Source organism: Myotis yumanensis, unplaced genomic scaffold, assembly GCF_028538775.1.
Source record: "Myotis yumanensis isolate MYYU_CA2020_CCGP unplaced genomic scaffold, mMyoYum1.0.hap1 SCAF_8, whole genome shotgun sequence".
NCBI classification, from domain to species: domain Eukaryota; kingdom Metazoa; phylum Chordata; class Mammalia; order Chiroptera; family Vespertilionidae; genus Myotis; species Myotis yumanensis.
The window spans coordinates 56,739,165-56,760,459 of record NW_027223759.1 but is presented as its reverse complement, the minus strand read 5'-3'; the positions used below and the strand labels follow the sequence as shown (position 1 = coordinate 56,760,459).

The following is a 21,295-nucleotide window of genomic DNA, read 5'->3' as shown; positions in this document are numbered from 1 at the left end:
GATATGTGAAATATACATGGGATATTATACATTTTATATTATATATAATGTTAGATAGATAGATGATAGTCTCCAGACATATACCCACAGTAAACACAGGAATATAATCCCTAAAACAAGGAAAACATATGAAACAAGGATCCCACCGTTGGTCCAGGATCTTTCCTTGAAAGCACTTCCTGGAGGATTGTAAGGCAAAAGGAGGAACCAAGGTAAGCATGGTAGTCTCAGTGAGTTAAGGAGACAGAGATTGGGTTTGCGAAAGCTAAAATAACTCATATTCGCATAACGGGAGCAAGTTTCACAGAGAAATGGCTCCAAAGTTTGCATGGAGGTACCCTTGAGTCTTCTGCTAAATGCTAATAGCATTTAGCAAAATTTACTGCTTACTTAGGTGAATCTTTATGAAAAAAGACAAAGAACAATTTTTGAGTAGCTGTAAACTGGAAAATTCCCAGAGTTCTCACAGGACTAGGAGATGTTTGAGTACTGACCAGGCAGACTGTAGAGAGCTCATTAAAATCTGGGGTATTCAGTTGAAATCTCATGAAGGCCACAATTTATAATGTGATTAAATTAGCCCTAGAGGATGAGGACACATTTGTAATACCTTAACTAATAAAAAAAATTAGCCCTAGAGTTGGGCTACTTTAGGCCTACCCTAACAAAGTTTTAAAAAATAAGACTTGAAAGGATAAAACTATTCTTCAAGCTACTTAAATGCCTTCTAAATCTAACTTTAACACTCCAGAAAGGATGACAAATAAAATCCAGACACTTAATAAGGTAATCTACAATGTACACCATCTAATAAAAGATTATTAGACATGCAAATAAGAAGTAAAATATAATCCATAAATAAGATAAAAAGCAGTTAAAAGAAACAGACCTAGAGGAATGCAAAAGGAATCCAAATGATACTTCTAGAACTAAAAAATACAATATTTGAAGTAAAAACTTCAGTATAAGCATATATCAGGAGATTGGAAAATGCAAAAGAAAGGAGTAATGAACTTGAAGTCATAATCTAAATGAATCAAATAGAAGCACAGAAGAAAAGAAGTATACAAAATGAATATAATCTCAGTTACCAATATAACACTATCAAGTTGTCTAATATACATGTATTTAAAGCTCCTTTAAAAGAGAAGATAGTAGAAGAAAATCTGAAAAAAATTTAAGGGCCAGAGAAAATATCCACATTTGATGAAAACTATACACACACTGATCCAAAAAGTTCAACAAAAACAAAAGTAAAATAAAAACAAAGAAAATCACTAGGTCCATTATAATCAGATGGCTAAAAACCTGTGAAAAGGGAAAATCTTAGGAGAGCAAACAAAGGGTACAATACAAGGAAAGGAAGATGTGAATTACCATTAATCCTATCAGAAGTAATACAAGCTAGAAGATGATGAAACAACACCTTTAAAGGTTTGACAAAAAAACAAAAACTTGTTAATTTAGAATTCTATGTCCAGTAAAAATATTCTTCAAAAATGAAAGTATCTTCACATTGACAAAAGCTGAGAAAATTGAGTACTGTATAAGTGCAGGAAGCCACCACTTGCCAATACTGTCAGGAGAGTGCACCAAGGAACACAGAAGGCCGATGGACCTTGGGCATTAGCAGGGCTGATGCTAAGCACAGATGGTTAGTGTTGAGATAAGTGGAGGCTCAAGGCAATTCCCTAACCTGATAATCCTTTTACTGTTTACCAAACTTTACCTTTGATATGCCTGTATGCATTGCTAAAGGGCAAATGTGTATTCAAGTAAATAGTGGACCAGGCCAGAAGTCAGTGTGTCTCTTTAAGAAAGAGGCTCCACCTGGCCCCCAATGCCTCCTAAATTCATATTTCTTGTATAGCATTTTCATTTATGCGTTGGCTCCTCCTTCAGATCCTGAACCCCACCGCAAAGGTTGTGACATATAAGGAATATTAAAGGAAAATCTTCTGACTGAAGAAAATAATATCAGATTAAAACTCAAAAGTACACAGATAAATAAAGACCATTGTATATAGTAAATATAATGGGGGAATAGTCCTCATACAAAATTTTTAATTTAATCATTTAAAATATAATTGACAGTTTATGGTAAAAATTAGATCAATATTTTGTGAAATTACACATATATAAAAGTAAATTATATGATAAAAGCAAGGACAGGAGGGAGAAAATAAAAATATATTTCCTAAAATTCTTATATTATTTATAAGCTGAGCTGACACAATAGTATTTGAAGGTAGATTATGGTAAGTTAACATTTATCATAAAAAAATTCATATTGTAAACCCTAGAACAATCCCTAGGAAAAGAGATATCACTATTAAGTTATAGAGGAAATAAATTAGAATACTGAAAATACTGAACTCATCCCACACAAGATAAGAAAATAGCAAAAAGGAAACAACAGCTGAAACACATGCAAAAAATAGCAAGGCAGAAATTAAAATAAAACGTAATAATTATTAAATGGTCTACACACTCCAATTTTTATAAGTCAAAGATTATCAGACTGGATAAAAATATCAGACTCAACCATAAGCTATCTTTAAGAACTCCACTTTAAATATAAAGACACAGATATGTGAAAGTAAAGAATGCAAATATATATACCATGCAAAAACTAATCACAAGAAAGCTGCAGTATCTCTGTTAATACCATAAAAAATAGACTTCAGAATAAGAATATTATGAGATATAACAATAGACATCTCATAAGAATAAAGGGATTCATTATCAAGAAGACATAAAATCTGTCCTGGCTGGGTGACTAAGTTAGTTAGAGCATCTTCCCAAACACCAAAAGGTTCAGGGTTCAATTTCAGGTCAGGGCACATACCTAGGTTGCTAGTTCAATCCCCAGTTGGGGTGTGTAGAGGAAGCAACTGATTGATGTTTCTCTCTCACATAGGTATTTCTCTCTCTTCCTCTCTCTTCTCCCTTCCTCCCTCTAAAAATCAATAAACATACCCTCAGGTGAGGATTTTTTTTAAAAAAAAGAGATAAAATCTACAAATGTATACATAAAAAAAACAGAACTTCAAAATATGTAAACAAAAGCTGATTGAGTGGAAGAAGAAACCAACAAGTCCACAATTAGCTTCTTTCAGTAATTGATAGGACAGAGAGATATCAGGTAGGACAAAAAGGCTTAAAAAGTCTATTAATGCCTAGCTGGTTTGGCTCAGTGGATAGAGTGTCGGTCTGTGGACCAAAGGATCTTGGGTTCAATTCCAGTCAAGGGAGTAAAGGAGGCAGCCCATCAATGATTCTCTCTCATCATTGATGTTTCTATCTCTCTCTCCCTTCCTCTCTGAAATCAATAAAAATATATTTTTAAAAAGTCTACTAAGCCACTTGACTTTATATTTATAGAACACAATACACAAAAACTATAGAATACATATATTTTTCAAGTGCACACAGAAAACCACTCACCAAGATAAACCATATTCAGGTCCACAAATCAAATCTCAATAAATAGAAGAAGATAGAAACCATTTAGGGTATGGACAACTCAGGACAAAACTATGAGTAAGTAGAACTAGATTTGGGCTCAGGAGACTGATTCCAATAGCCAGGACAACATATCTGCAAAGGGGAAATACTGCAAAACACTGGGAAGATATTCTATTTCCCAGGAACCTATTGGTCAAATATGTAGAACTTGCTCGTTCCTATCTGATAAGTGGAAAGAAGGAGAATGGGTTTTGCCCCATCCTATTTTTTATTATTTAGATCCATCATATCTATTATTGAGAACAATTGCTAATGTTATCTGAAAGGGAGAAAACATATAGGAGTGGAAACAAATTAAAACAGTGGTGGCATAAAGTTGGAGAGGAGAGAGAGATAGCCTAAGGAAGTAGAAACAGTACAACTTGATTTGGGGGTGGAACAAGAGGGATCATAGGCATGAGCATAGGTTAGTCCTGAAGGACATAAGTTAATGAGTTCATTTGACAAAATATTTGTATGTAGAATATATAAAGAATACGTACAACTCAATAATAAGAAAACAAACCAATAAAAAACAGGCAAAATATTTTAATATACTTCACAGTATAGGAGTCAATATTCACAGGAAAAGAAGCTAAATATCATTAGCCATCACAAAAAATACAATTAAAATAACAGTGAGACACTACACATATCCACTAGAAAGTTTCAAATAAAAAAAAATTGGAGCAACTATTACTCTCATCGATGGCAAGAGTGTAAAATGGTTCAAATACTTTGGACAATAATTTCCCACTTACCATATGACCTAGAAATTGCACTCCTAGTTGTTTATTCAAGAGAAATGAAAATGTATATCCACAAAAGACCTATACATGAATAGTTGTGGCAGATTTATTCAAAATAGCTTCAAACTGGAAAAATCCAACAAATGATTGAAAAAAAAAACAAATTGTAACATGTTAGTACATTAGAATTTTACTCAGAAATACAAAAAAACAAGCTGCAGACACATCCAACAACATGAATGAATCTCAAAAACATTATCTAAGCAAAAGAAGTCAGACACACACAAAAGTACATTTTGACATTCCAGTCTGAAGTAACAATAATACATTCAAGTGGATACATCAAGAAGCAATTGAAAATTAGGACTGGGTTGCCGAAACCGGTTTGGCTCAGTGGATAGAGCATCAGCCTGTGGACTGAAGGGTCCCAGGTTCGATTCCGGTCAAGGGCATGTACCTGGGTTGCGGGCACATCCCCAGTAGGAGATGTGCAGGAGGCAGCTGATCAATGTTTCTCTCTCATCGATGTTTCTAACTCTCTATCTCTCTCCCTTCCTCTCTGTAAAAAATTAATAAAATATATTTAAAAAAAAATTAGGACTGGATCTTAGAAGAGAACTCAGAAACAAATACGTAGTTTTGTCAAAGACAAAACAGTGGATGAGTTCACCAAAAAGGGAAATTTAGGATGAAGAGAAGAAAGACACAATCCTGGGTAAAGATTAGCATTTTAGGGACACACACACACACAGAAAAGGAAGGAAGGAAGGAAGGAAGGAAGGAAGGAAGGAAGGAAGGAAGGAAGGAAGGAAGAAAGGAAGGAAGGAAGGGAGCGAGGGAGGGAGGAAGGAAGGAAGGAAATAAGTGAAGAGCACTGAGAAAAAGAGAATAAGGAAGAGAGCCAGAAGAAAGTAGTATTTCAGAAATAAAAAAGAAAATCATGCTGGGAGAGGACATTCTGTGTCAAAAATCCTAGAGGGACTAAGTAAGAAAAGAGTAAAATGCTCCTTGCACTAGGCTATATCATTCATGAGTGTAGAGAAATCAAGGTTTAGAGGGGCAATGAGAGCAAAAGGTGAATTGTGGTGGATCGAGGAGTGAGTGGGAAGAGAAGAGATAGGGACAGAGAATGTACCCTACTTCCACAAAAGTTTATTTCAGAAAGGAAAAAAGAAACAAAGAAGTAGCCACATCTGTGTATTTCTGAAATTCATCTTCCTACCTGTTTGTAAATTTGGGGTATTTAATAGTTACTTTGCAGCAAGTGGATTCTCAGTAAAAGGTTCATAATATCACCCATGTGTTTCTGGTAAAAAAGAAGAAAAAAAAGCTGACTTAGAGAAAAGTGGATTTCATGAACTAGTTCATGTATTATGTAAAAGCAAAGATCCAGATTGCGTTATAGAATTGAAATGTGTTTTTGCAAAGTCTTGCTTTCGCTCTTGTGCAGAAAACTAAGCTTTATTTCCCTGTTCTGGTTCATTTATATCTCATGTGATTGTGTCACCTTGTGTTTCTCCATTTAAAAGTTAAAGGCAAACTCAGCAGTTCCTTTTTCTTAAAATGCTTCAGTAACCAGCAGTTGCCACATTAAAAGCTTTAGCTGGAAGATTATAAAAATAGTCTAATGCTCCCTAGCAGGTAACTACTTTTGAACTGATTCTCCTTTCAGGGATGCAGTGAGGTCAAATCGACCGGCAAAAAAAGGACAGCACACGCTGGATGACATTCAAAGGGCAAAAGTGCATTGTGTTTGCAACGTTTTGTGTAAATGTTAAATAGCACCCACATTGAACCACCTGCTTCTTGTTTAGAAGAGTTCAAATGAACAATTTCAAGCACAATTGAGTAACACTCAAAAGAAAATCAAGTGTAATTTCCTAAGTTGCTGAAGCAAGGGTTCTTCTGTGAAATCACCATTAGTATTTCTAAATCCAATTTGATTATATTTAAGATTTACTGCGCACAGTTCAGTGGCACCTGGGAATTTCTTCAGGCGGAGATGGAATTATGAGGTAGACCTTTTTAAATGATTTTTTTTTTCCTCTGTGTGCGTGCGCTTTAAAAATCTCTGGGTCATGTCTTTAATAATCTTTCATTTCTTTTTTCTCTTTCTTGTGAATATATTTTGCTTTGCTTTTGAGACACACTAGAATGTAGGGGGAAAGCACCATAGAAAGACACCTACTTCACCTCAATGTACAGCTCATCTTGAAATTCCTTACCTGCTGTCTATCTCCAAATATTCACCAATTTAGGAGGGGGGGCGGGGAAGTAAGGGTAGAATCTTCAGGGTTCTTTAATAAATCTTCTAAGAAAGTAACTTTTACTGCCTTTGTTAAACACCAAATTCACATTATCATTGCTACTGTAAAATCTTTAGTCTCCCTCAAAGGCAAATCAAGTTCAAATGCTATAATCTGAACCTTATAAAAACCCTCCATTCTAGTCCTATAGGTTACTCACTGCCATGAGCATTCTTACATTTTTCTTATCAGGGACTTCTTTTCTGTCTACATAACACCTATAATAAAAATCTTTCCTAACCTACAACTTCAACTTGTTCATTGTCTTGAATCTTCCAACCTAACTCATACCCCAATATCTGTACTCACAATCAGCCTTAATAATTTCTTCCCTATGACTTGTCTTCCTAAATAGATTATATTCTTAAATGCGGGAGCTTATTGTTAGCACCACCGGCAATGATGGTTATACTATGCACTTAGTAGCAATGTTTGATAAAGATCTGTTGGTTAATATTTGAGGGGAAAAGAATTTTAATGTTTTAACAATAAAACAGGTGATTGTATTTACAATTTTGTTAGATATAGTGCTAACAAAAAATTCTCTATTGAAAAATGTTTCTCATTAAATAAATTTTAAAGAAGGTAGTCAAATAAAAGTTTTAATAACTATTCTTAACCGCAGAATATGTATAGTTCCTCTAAAAGTCAGACAGTATTCTTCTTTTAATTAAATCTTTATTGTTGAAAGTATTATATATGTCCCTCTACTTCCCCCTTCAGTTCTTATTCTCTTAAGTATTCTTAAAAATCTCACTTTAGGACATCCTGTAAAACAGCTTGGACTTGGTGATTCCCTCAATCTCTAGGAGTCATCCTAAGGGGACAACAGTAACTTCAATTTCAACTTCATTCATAGGTAAACTATGTCAACAATGTGATGTTCACCAACTTTTGCACTTTAGTGTTAAAAAATCAAAATGCTGAAAAGTTATTATAACTGAAGGGGGGAAAAACACTACTAGTGGTATTGCTGAATCTACAGCATTTGTTTTATTTCATGCATAAATTTCACAATCTAGATTGACATGAAGTAAATATTTGCCCTTTCCCTACAACCCCAAGAAGAAGCTAAATGAAGCCAGATGAGAACCTGACCTCAAGACTGTTGAGCAAGAATATCTGGCTTGTGAATCTGGTTAGTACCCACTTAATGCAAAATTTTGAGAACACAATAACAGAACTGCCCCCAAAATGGGGCTTGAGGGTGGGAGGAAAGAACTTAAGAACCCATACCAAAAGTAAAACCAACACTGTGCTCCGCCTCTCTTACACTAAGTTCCAGAGGGCTGGGGAGGGGGCGGAAAGAATCAGTGTAGGGTTGAAAATATAAACCAAACAACCTAATCTTCTCATAATGTTATTCTGGAAAAGCCACTATAAATTTGGCTAAGCTATTCTTGGTTGGGTTTATAATTATCTCTTAAGGTTTATTACAGACTTTTGGGGGGAGAGGTGGAGGGCCATGAGTAGCACAGAGTATTTTTGACTGCAAAACTCCTAATTCTAGTGCTCAAGGCTTTAGTCCCTGTGATAATATATACTAAAAGATATGATAAAATAGTTAATACAAAGTGCTATAAAGGAAAATAAAGCAGATTAATGGATAGTGAATGACAAAGCGTGCTACTATATCGAGTATGGGTGACAAGAGGTAACATACAAATATCCAGAGGAAGAATATTCCATGCCGAGGAAATAGAGCAAATCCCCTGGGACAGGCACATGCATGGCAAGTTCAGTGACAGAGAAGCAGGAAAGCAGTTGGGGCTGGAGGTAGGGGGATACCTGAAATGAAGGCAGAGAGGGGGTCAGGTTCCCTGTGCCTAAGGCACTGGTAGACCGTGTGATTATTTAGAAATTTAAGTGCAAAAGAAGCTATTTTAGACTTGAGAGCAGGCCAACCCAGGAGTCTTTGAATAAATGCTTAAATAAATGCAAAGAATGGTTACTATACAAGAAAAATCAAACAAAATCTATTATCCTACGTGCCTTCTAGAGAAGGGGCTGTTGAAAAAGAAAGTGTCTCTGCCGGGAAGGAAGGAAGCAAAGTTCAAGGGCCAACTCTTCAATTTCCCAAACCCCCTCCCTATAATGCATGCAAATATAAATATAATTTTTAAATAATAGAACATAATTTCATAGAAACCAAAAAATGACACATTTTCATTTTATTTAAAATAGAGCTCTATATGCTTCACAGAAACAAGTGCAAGGAGTGCTTAATTTATTATCTTTGCCACTTTACAAAACAATAAACTTTCAGAAAATGCATACATAAAAATATAACATTTAGGCCAATAAGTATTTACATCAGGAAGCAGCTAAAAGTTATATTTAAAAAGCTTTAAAATAAATACTTTATGACTTGCTGTTAGTAAAGCTAAACATTTTGGTATGAAGGCTATCGCTGAGTTCTTTCTAAATTTAAAATAATATTATTTCTAAACAAAAAAACATATATATTTCCACAGACTAGAAATCCATGAAACACCTGAATATCATTCATTTCTCTTTGGAATTCTCTTCAGCTTCAACAATTAATTGCAACTATTAAAATTGCCACCTGCATACTTTTTGCCACCATTTATTGCCCAATTTTCATTTCAAGACCTATTTCTTCATATTTCTTATATACATTCACTTGGGCCTGTTAAAAGATACTATATGTTAAACACTTAAGAACATCAGCTAGCTTACAATAAGTCTTTACAACAGTGCTTTTTTTTCACAGTAGTTCAAGAGTTCAAGGCATGTTTCACAATGTCAAACTGCAATGGTTTTGACATTTGTAATGTGCTCTTAGGTACAAGAAAAGTCACACTACCAAAAGTATAATTAGTATTAGTACTTTGAAAGGCAATCCAAAATCCCTTTTTTTGAGATCTGAATCTCATTTTCTGTTTTTAGGACATTTTAAAACCTGAAACTCAGATTAAGTTTGAATAATTTTCTCCAGTCTAGGATCAAAAGAGTAGAAGAGCTTGCTAGTCATTGTGGAAATGAACTGGAATTTAATATTTTGGCTCAGATGTCCTTACTTTATATAAAGGTAAAAAAAAATAGTTGGATTTAAAAAAAAAATCTAATTGCTTGTATTTAGCCTACTGGAGGAAATGGGGACATTGGTAAGTCTCATTCTATACCTGCATTAATCAGAACTTAGGCAAGTAATTGCCCCTTTATAGGCAAAGTCAATAAATATGTTTGCAAATGGAATGAAAACTCAGATATACCAAAATTAGGGTCCATGTATTTTGGTGCAGAATGTCTGAGTTGAAAATCTTAATCAACAGGGTAAATCATACACTGTCTTTTGCTGTCTTGGGAATATTAGGATCAAAATCTAATGTCTTTTTTCCCCTCTCAGTTCCCTATTGTGTCTGCAGATGCCAAAACCACTTAGAAATTTTCATTCTCATTTTCTGAAGATGTATAAGCAGGGCCCTTTTCTGAAAAATATAAAACTATTTCTGAGTTGAGGAGCCAGTTGCAGGTTGGATTTCAGCCCCTACCTGGCCCTGAGAGTGTGTGTGCAGAGCACACAGGCCCAGCTGGATCCGGTGGCACTCAGCATGGGCTAATTTCCCAATACACACAGATTCCTAGTGGCTCTTTACCATTCAGGTGCATGTAACCCAGGGTAAGCATCTTGCAGTCAAAACTATTAGATCTGGAGAGGAAAACTTTGTGTAGGATAACATGGACCAATAATAAGAAAATATAGTCCTATCTGAAAATATTAAAATCTAGGATGAGATACTCTCCCAACTAAATTAAGAAGTACCCTGGCAGCCCTCATTAGAGAGATATTAAAATGGGGATTATTACCTAATTTCAATATAATATTGTATTTAAACCATATGGTATAATAGCTTAATTTTAAAAGATGGCCAAAGCAAAGCAAGCAATAGTATGCAGAAATAACATTAGCAATCACATTATGGGACATAGATTTCACATTCTCTGCTCAAGTCACTATTTCTTAAGTGGACTTTAGCATTAAGGCAACTGTAGACACATTCCTTATATGTTAGCTGAAAGCTAGAATATAAGTAGACTGATAGTCTTCTTCAAAGTGTAAAAGAAAGCCACTCCGCCTTTAACAAACACCCTCTTCATCAGGCCGAGTGAAACATTACTAGAGAAAGCATGAGATGCAACCTCTCATATGTGGGTATGGGAAAGTAAAATCTTGTCAAGAAGTTTGGTGCTCTTAGGCACAAGAAAAGTCACACTACCAAAAGTATAATTAGTATTAGTACTTTGAAAGGCAATCCAAAATCCCTTTTTTTGAGATCTGAATCTCATTTTCTGTTTTTAGGACATTTTAAAACCTGGAACTCAGATTAAGTTTGAATAATTTTCTCCAGTCTAGGATCAAAAGAGTAGAAGAGCTTGACACTAGTCATTGTGGAAATGAACTAGAATTTAATATTTTGTAGCAATCTGGCAGGGGCTAGAACTACTAGAACAGGAATTACAGAGTGTTTAGAATTGAGGAAATACAAATTTTTAATGTAATAAAAAAGATGAGTACCAAAGATAAACTAATGAGAAACTAGGAGAGAAGTAAGATAATATGCTATCAACATTGTCTCAAATTCAACTACCAAATCATCTTTCACTCCCATTCCAATGCATAAAGAAACAGCAATCCTAGAGAAAGGAGAGAAAAAGAGAATTATGAAGATCTCTTATCATTACTTGCACTAAGAAACTCCATGTTCTCACAATTCCTAAAATTTATTCAGCACTACCTAGCTATTTAAAACTCTTCCTTAGCCCATTTTTGTTTTCTCACCGACCTCACCATGAGTGAGCAAATTATTTCAGCAGAAATAAAGAGTAAGATTTGATCATCACTATCAAATGGCACATTCAAGGTAGGTTTAGATGCACGTTAATTATGTTTTCATTTATAAATGTTGGATATAGTAGGGCATCATGGTGGGTGTCCCTACTGGGTTCTCAGTTCTACTAATAAATAACATCTCTGATCCTTGGTTTCTTCATTTACAAAAATATGGGAATTGAATTATAAAATCTTTTACATCCTTTATGATTCCCAAGTTCTGGTTTTGTTTTTGTCTGTGACACATCTGTAATAATTTAGACCAGCGATAGATTCTCCATCATTAGAGTAAGTACTGGGATGATTAAATTAAATAATAACTAGTGTGGGTTTTTTTAATTAGAGACTAAACCTAATTTTGGAAGACAGTGAGGGGAAAAGGAGGTGAGAAAAAGAATGAAATGTAAAAGAAAATCTAGAGGGGAAAAAAGAAAGTCAAATATCTGAACATATGCATTGAAATGTTTTTTAAAACTGCCTGTATTATAGAATTTTTTTAACATTAGCTCTTTGATTAATTTTCTCATTTTCCAACTGACATTTTTTCTGTTTAGTAGAATCCCTCAGGAGCAGAAAGATCATGCTCTTCACTAAATAGGACATAAAGTCCACATTAGGTCTTAGTTTATGGAGGGCTAATGCACAGCATTGTCACACATAAAAGTAGTATGTTTCCCAAGAAAAATGATATTTAGAATATATCCAAAGACCACAACAATAACATTTTAAGATACTAATTCTCAAACATTCCAAGTAAATTAAAATGGCATATTTGTAAATTTCTTTAAAGGAACGAATATTGAAAACATCAATTGCCATCAACTGTATTCATTTGATACTCTACGTCTACTTTCTTAACTTCCTGGTGGGAAATAAAATATCCATATTTTAAATACATTTATTTAAACAAAATACATTTCCATATTAATTTTAAATAATTAACCAAACACTATTCCCTGCCAAGCAATTTTAGATTGGATTTTGTATAATGGCAAACGTGGGCTCCCTGCTCTCAGATGATTTGCTAGTAGGTGCCCTCGTCCTGTTGTGTAAACTCAAAGATAGCCCTGAGTTTCCTCTGCCCCCAGTAAGTCACATGGTGGTAAAATTCCAGCACAGCAGTTTTCCTTTGTTTTGTTTAATCATTCTACTAAAGTAAAAGCAATACTAAATTATTATGGGACTTCTAATGAATCTATTGAAGATCTTCATTTTAAATTAAAACCTGATTTTTAAGTCTTCAGACACTGCAATCAGGATACTATTTTCATACAATCATGGAATTTAAAATGCAAAGTTAATTGAAAGTGTAAAGACAAAAAGCAAGTGCTACACCTAAAATAGTGCATGACATAGTCATATTTCACTTAACTTTCAAGAACAAAAATTGAGAATTTTTGATGTTACATGCCAAATATTTTAGACATAGAAGAAAGCACATGAGTCTGTACCCAATTACAAGCAAAGATTATAAGGCAACAAGTTCATGCTAAAATAACTGTCAACAAATATTGTTTCCCTTATTTTAAGGGAGTGATGCTGCATATATATATTCCTTCATATTTTATACAGTACTGAAATTTCATAAATAGCATTTTCTCAAGCTTTATATTATACTCAAAGACAAAATATTGAAAAGGAGCAAAGAACAATGACACTTTGAGTCAAAGAACAATATCTTTTGTTTTTAACACAATTCAAAAGAAATAAATATTACACAATAAGACTCCATCAAAAACAAAAAACAAAGTTTTACAGCATAGATATATATACAGTAAATTTGCTTAATGTTCTAAACTTTATCTTATTTTTAAGTGAGCAGTTCCTATTTATAATTTTGAGAATTAAGAAAAATTAGAACTTTCAATTTTTCTAATCATTTTTGTTAATCTACCCCCTTTCTTAAAAATAATGTACTTGGTAATTAAAATATAAAACTATTGAGTTAGGAGTTCTAGTTAGTCAACATAAAAACAAAAAAATCTCAAAATGTACAGATTTTTCTGAATTGAAAGTTGAACCAATAAAAACATGAAATTATATTTGGACACACTCAAATAAATTATAAACATAATGACAAGGAAAATGGAGAGGTTAAAACAGCCTTTCTTAAAAATTAAGTATATTCACCCAACATAAGTGAGTAAAACAGAAAATGTTATTCTCATTTATTTGAAACTATAGTACAACCATAGTAAATAAATAATTTCATTCTCATATATGCAGAAACAATCTATGAGAAATGAAGGTAAAAAACATGAGCAAGATTACTCCCTTCACATAAGCTTTTTAAAAAATCCTTCACATATGCAATTTTTAAAAGTTCACATATTATTTAGATTGTCTGGAATAGCCAAGTAAAGATGTTTCTAAATGTATTGCAAATTGAAACTAATTTGTCATATGGAACTCAAAACATCCTACTTTGTCATACAGAATTGAAAACATCCTAATTTGTCATATAGAAGTCAAATCATCTTGTCATATAGAACTCAAAACATACTACTTTGTGCTATATTTATTTGTCAATTTGCTTTCTTCCCCCACACTCCTACATGTCTGTTCCCATTTCCAAGTTAGAGTTTAAAATCCCTGAGGGCAGAACCTATCTATCTTTTAATTTCCCTATTGGGCCCAATATTGGCAAAGAATATATGGGATACCCCACATTATTTAAGGAATGGGTAAGTAAGAGTGAAAGTATATACAAACTACAGCTGCCAGGTTTTTGGCTTTGATATATCATCCCAGTCAAATGAAGAAGGGTTCAGTAACATACGTCCACAGATAAGTAAATTATAAGCACTGCAGTGTGGTCTATGTGGGGAAAAAAAATATAGAGATATAGATATAGATATAGATATTCTTCAGACACTGTTACCCAAGCTGTGCTTTGCAGTACATTGAAATGCGGAGTAATAAAAGGTTTGCCCTCCTCTTAATAAAAACGTTCCATGGTCAAATAATTTGGGAAATCCATTCTAAAGAAATCCAAGTAACATTTCTTTACTGCTAGACCCATCAAAGCACATGACACACTAATGTGTGGGATCACATTCTAAGAATCTATGAAATAATCCTTTTGGTCTTGGATCATCTCAGTAGAAGAGTGTTCTAAGGAACAGAGTTTAGAAAATAGTATTTTTGAACAATAGAAGATACCATGTTAAACTCCTTCACCAAAACAGAATTATAGATTTGTAGGAAATATTTAATGTTCTATGTATTTTTCAGAATTCATCACTCCTACTAGTATCTCCATAGGAAGTAGAATACAGGCAATATTATCATGAGCCTTCTTCTGCATCCACTCACTCATTTTGAAAGGTTAGGAAATGTTTATTTATACTTACTGATACCCTCTATAGAATTTGGTTGTTATACTTCATTTAAGGGTTTCTTAATTTTTTTCAAGATATTTCCTAGTTTCCTCTTCTTTTTCTGTTCTTTTCCTTCTAAATGTGTATGCACAAAAGTAATAGGGACCTCTGAAATGCATCTTAAAGACATCTTCTGACAATGGATCTTTATGTTTGATTTACCTCTGCATGTTTTTAGAAAACATTAGTACTTGTCTCACATATAGGGTGACTCTGACAGCTCTATGGAAAAAACATCAGAGTTCATGCAGATCCATTATGATTCTGCAAACAAACAAAAAAACCCTCAATTTGTCTTGTGTCACTAAACCACAAATATCATCATGAAAGATGTTTTGGCACAGGAAGAGAAATACTGTTGGAATTAAAAGGGCAGTAAGAAGCTAGCTAACTCTGCAGTGTGGATGGTCCCAAGACTCAGACCTAGAGCCAGCTCTCCCACTAGTGGTGTGACTTTGAGACATTTCTCCATGTCTCCAGATGTCAAGCATCTCTTTTGTAAACGATAGGAAGTAACAATTTCAGTGGCTTTCTAACTGTTTGCTTCAGGGGCTGCTGGATTATGAAGAGTAGGGAAAGGTAGGGGTTGGGGGACCAAGTCACTGGGACCCAGAACTCACTTCCACCTTCCAACTGAGAAGCTCCACTTCTCTGTTTTGTATACTAAATTTGGAGCAACATTTATTTTTTTAAAGATCCTGCTTAATTTAAAAAATAGAGAACACCATAGACCAGCGGTTCTCAACCTGTGGGTTGCGACCCCTTTGCGGGGTCGAACGACCCTTTCACAGGGGTCACCTAAGACCATCGGAAAACACATATATAATTACATATTGTTTTTGTGATTAATCACTATGCTTTAATTATGTTCAATTTGTAACAATGAAAATACATCCTGCATATCAGATATTTACATTACGATTCATAACAGTAGCAAAATTACAGTTATGAAGTAGCAACGAAAATAATTTTATGGTTGGGGGTCACCACAACATGAGGAACTGTATTAAAGGGTTGCGGCATTAGGAAGGTTGAGAACCACTGCCATAGACTGAATGATGTTACATTTTGATTAGATATAACATATTCTAGTTTATATTTTTAATGACTGTTTTCATCTCACTTTTTTTCAACACATTTTCTCCATTCATTCATGCACTCTTGGTTCAAGTAAAATAAAACCTTAATGATGCTTATTATTTTATATAGCTTATTTTACACCTTTACAGTATCTTTCTTATTAAATACATGAGCTGATGTGTTGCTTTTCAAAACAAAATTAGACAACATGAAGACTGGATAAAGTCAACTCCGGCTTGATGTGAGTTATTTTTTTCATGCTGCCTTTGCACACTTAAATACTGTACTGCATTATCATTGAGGTAGACAACAACAACAAAGGCAAAACACGTTCACATAAAGAGGGAAAACGGGGGGAAAAAAGCTGCAAGAGATTTCTTTTTAACATGATTATCATCATTGGGCTTTGCAGTCTTCTTTGACACAAAGTTGAGAAATAGTCTTCTTAATACGAAGGGCAGTGAGGCGGGCTGCCCCATTGGCATACCAACACTCGCGCATTATTCTCCCCATGACTCGGAGTGCCTTTAAGAGAGAAAGATACCAAAGACTTTACTCACACAAAACACAGTACACGAGAAGCAAAACCACAAACCCAGAAATTGATGCTAAGCTCTGATGAACAAATGGTAAATAAAAAATAATATGAGGAGATTAGGACCAAACCTCTTCAACAATCCTGTCAACACATACACATGTATATTTACCTTACAGAGGCTAACTATTTTTAAAAATACATTTTTTATTAATCTTAGAGAGGAAGGAAGAGGGAGAGAGAAAGAGAAACATCAATGATGAGAGAGAATCATTGATTGGCTGCCTCCTGCAAGCCCCCCATTGGGGATCGAGCCCACAACCCCGGCATGCGCCCTTGACCAGAATTGAACCTGGGACCCTTCAGTCCACAGGCCAATGCTCTATCCACTGAGCCAAACCAGTTAAGGCAGAGGCTAACTTTTAATTGAAAATTCATCCATTGATTCTTGGGGGTATGGTAGAATGGCTATTGTTTAAAATATTCTAAGAAGAGACATGATAAAAAAATAAGGGAAATGGGATGGCTTAGAAATTTACCATATATTTATTTGGGTGGTAAGCACACACATGCATACATTTTTAAAAAGGTCATCAAATTATATATCAAGATTTGTGCATACATAAAGTATGCCACAATAAAATAATGATCTAAAGAGAAATATTAAAAATTCTGAATTTAAACATCAGTATAAGTGAATTAGTAAATAAGTAAAATAAATACTCCGAGCAGAAGATAACAAGACTGCACGAATCCAGAGAGATACAAGAAGTCACTAAAGCCTAGTGGCTGCTCTGGTGGCATCTGCTGACCTCACTGCAGAATTTCAGAATTGATGGACCACATGTGAGAGAGGAAACACAGCCTGAAGCACCCAGAAGGTGTCAGAGCAAGATGTTTGCAAAGTTCTGAGTGTAAGGATAAATCAGACTTAGAAGGAATTTTGTAAAGAAAATTGTCTTACTCTTAGCTCTTGTTTTTTTTTTAAAAATCAAACCCAAGTCTTAAACTGTTGCAGTAAGCCTGAGCTCATAATGAAAATTCACAAGCACGTGAGGAAAGAAAGTAACATAAGCAAGAGTCAATTGAAACAAGAAGCAGTAAAATCAGACCCATCAAAACATTAGATGCTAGAACTAAATGATATAACATGTAAAATAAATATATAAAATAATTTGTTTAAAGTAGAGGAAATTCAAACAGTAAGTATAAAACAAGAGCATATTTTAAAAAGAGAAATATCAATAAAACTTATTGACATAAAAAGTATAACCATTAAGCCCTGGCCAACTTAGTCAATTGGAGCATCATCTGTTCACCAAAGGGTTGCGGATTCAGTCCCCGGTTGGGGCATGTGTGGGAGGCAACTAATTGATGTCTCTCTCATCTCTCATCTCTCTCTCTCTCTCTCTCTCTCTCTCCCTCTCTCTCTCTCTTTCTCTCTCTCTCTACAAAACAATGAAAGAAAAGGCATAATCATTAAAATAACTAAATGGGTGAGTTACATAGCAAATTTGATACATCTTAAGACAGAATTAATGAACTGGAAGATAAATGTGAGAGCTACTGTATGAAGACACAAATATGGAAAATAGGGGAGAATAAGAAAATAGCGAAGTAAAATAAAAGGTCTAACAGGTATCCAGTGAGTTTTCTAAAAAAGAGTAATAGAGACAATGAGAGGAGAAATTATTTGAAGAGATAATGGCTCAGAATTTTGCAGAATCAAGGAAAGTTGCAAATCATCAGAATAAGAAAGTCCAAAAATTCCAACCAAGACTAATCAAGAGACATCAAGACCAAATGCATCATAAGAAACTGCAGAATACTAAAGTAGTCAGGAAGAAAAGAAAAATTAACTCAAAAGAGATACAAATTAGATGCCTTCTCAATAGCAATAAAGGAAACCAGAAGACAGTGAAATAATACTTTAAAGTGTTTAGAGAAAACAACTCTGAACCTAAATTTTTATGCTCAGATAAACTATTCTATTTGTTTAAGATTGTGGACAAAATAAAGACTTTCTCAGACACCCAAATGCTGAAAGAGCTTACAACCACTAGATCCTCACTAACAAAAAACAATTTAAATAAAATATGGTCGAAGGATGCACATTAGAAAGTAAGAAAATGATCTTTGAAGAAAGCTCTGACAGCCAAGAAGGAATGTTGAACAAAGAAAATTATAAACATGTTCATAAGTCTAAACAAACAATAATGGTATAAAATTACACCAATATCTAATACATGGGGTTAAAACAAAATAAGATAGAACTAAAATTCTGGGCAAAAATAGACAAAAATTGTATATGTCAGCAATATACAAAGTTAATTACATAAAAAATGACTATTAGGTCTATTCTGGGAGTGCAGTGGCCAAGAAATACAGACAACCAAAGTGTCTTTCAATAGAGGACTGGATAAAGAATATGTGGTACATATACACAACGGAATATTACTCAGACATAAGATGAAATACTGCCATTTGCAACAACATGGATAGACCTTCAGAATATCATGCTAAGTGAAATAAGTTAGTCAGAAAAAGGTAAGAACCATATGATTTCACTCATATGTAAGACATAAAACTGAAACTCTGAACACAAGACAGCAGTGTGGTGGTTACCAGAGAGAAGAGGGTGAGGGGGTTTGGGGTGGAGAGATGCCTAATATATGGTGATGGAAGATAATATGACTTTGGGTGGTGAGCACACAATGCAATATACAGATCACGTATCATAGAAATGCACACTTGCAACCTATATAATCCTATTAACCAATGTCACCCCCATAAATTTACTAAATTTTAAAAAAAGAGACTAAAGAAGAAATGCTATATAACAGCCGTGGGCAAACTACGGCCCGCGGGCCGGATCCGGCCCATTTGAAATGAATAAAACTAAAAAAAAAAAGACCGTATCCTTTTATGTAATGACGTTTACTTTGAATTTATATTAGTTCACACAAACACTCCATCCATGCTTTTGTTCCGGCCCTCCGGTCCAGTTTAAGAACCCATTGTGGCCCTCGAGTCAAAAAGTTTGCCCACCCCTGTTATATAATCACCTCACATTTTATCAAATAAAAGTTAGCTTTTATTTACCCTAATTAAAGTTTTTAAAAACAAAAACTGCAGCAAACATCATATTTAAGTGTAGAAAATACAAAATTCTAAGGAGCAAAACAAAGATATCCACTATCACAACTTGTAAGCAATATTACACTGGCAATCCTCAAAAGTGCAATAGAAAGAAGGAAAAGGCATGAGGACTGGTCCCAAAACTCTCATTATTTAGAGACATAATCATATATGTGGACACTCCAAAAGAGTCTATAATTTAATACCTTAAAGGAATTTTTCCACACAGAGATACATACATACATAGCAGCATTATTAAAAAAATAAAAATTCACAGATCTGACAATCAACAGTACAGTGGTTAAAGAAATTGTGCTATGTTCATACAATGAAATGCTACACAGATGTAAAAAGGAACAGATCTGAGATAAATATGTAAGAGAAAGTAAAAAAAAATTTAAGAAGAATCTACAGTGAGACTTAGTAAGTTTCACAATATACAAAAGTAAGCGATATATATATGTATATGTGTAAATGACAAAATTCTAAAGAAAAGCAAGGCAATAAATAATTAGTTACGACAGAAACCCCTCAGAGGAATAAAGAATATTCATAGGTGCTGGAAATTTTCCATTTTTAAAACTTGGTAGTGGGTTTTCTGCTTTTCATTTTTTTATTACACATTAAACTTTACAGATATGACATTTATTCTTTCGTATATATGAAATTATTAACACAAGAAAAATTTTAATTTCAATTTGGTTATAAATGCCTCAAATTCTACCTCTACAGTAAGTATGTAGGTAAGCTATCTACATAGAAACACCAAGACATAAGTCTTGCCTTCAATAGAAAGAGCTGAGTGAAGAATGGGGGGGGGGGGGGGGGGGGGGGGGAGACTGTATAAAATAATGCCTATGACAAAGCCAAATTAAAACATGTAACTTACAAAAAGACTTCAAGCATTGCATTTAAGTATGGCAGAAGATATACAGTAATAACCGGGATGGGGGAGATGGTTTACAGTCTTTCCCCACCTTCCCTCCTTTCTCTTTGTGGGAGCCAGAAAAGTATCCTCAGGTACTGCAGAACCAGCATTGCAATAACCACTTATTGTGTGTCTACTCTATGATGGTTAGTGCGTGTGGTGTTGGGGATTAAGAGATAAACAACAACTGTCCCTGCCAGAAAAGGAAGCTTTTCTGAGGAAAGAGAATGCACTCAAGCTTCTCAGGGTTTGGGATTGGGAATAATTTATGGAATAAAAGGATGACTGAAATTGCAATACTCTGTGTGGCACAGACATTGAGTGCCCCCCATATGCCTCGCTCCCCACAGTTCCCGGCCCCTGGCTGTGAGATGGGACCAGGTTCTGGAAGGGATGTGAGTCACTTGGAGCCAAATCATTAAAGAGCCAGTGTGTGACTCTCTAGCTCAGTGGTTCTCAACCTTGGCTGCACACTAGAATCACCTGGGAATTTTTTTAAAATCCTGATTTCTGGGCCTCATTCCGGAGGACCACTGCTCTAGCTCCTCTCTTTTCTTGGCCTAGACACCTAAAAATTATGCATTGAGATAGCATCCCAAAATCAAAGTCACCTGGATTTCTGAATCACCACAGGGAGCGGAGATGTTGTTGAAAGTTGTCTAACCTGGGATTGTTACACCCCCATAACTTAGCATTAGGTGTATATACTACAGCTAAAGGGAATAACATCAAAGACATAAACCTACATATATGAAATGAATGGGATGCCTAGATTAAAAGAGAAGAACTATATGGTCTGTGAAAATCCTCCCTGATA

At 34.5% G+C, this 21,295-nt stretch overlaps 1 protein-coding gene across 1 annotated transcript in view; it reads right to left on the bottom strand.

The window, feature by feature from the left end:
- Nucleotides 1-13,561: 13,561 nt before the first annotated feature.
- The window catches only part of ACVR1C (activin A receptor type 1C), an 85,151-nt gene continuing 77,417 nt past the window's right edge, over nucleotides 13,562-21,295 (bottom strand). The window contains exon 9 of the mRNA XM_070422949.1: nucleotides 13,562-16,402. Coding sequence (XP_070279050.1) covers nucleotides 16,274-16,402 — 129 coding nt within the window. The 3' untranslated portion in view covers nucleotides 13,562-16,273. The remainder of the gene's footprint in view (nucleotides 16,403-21,295) is intronic.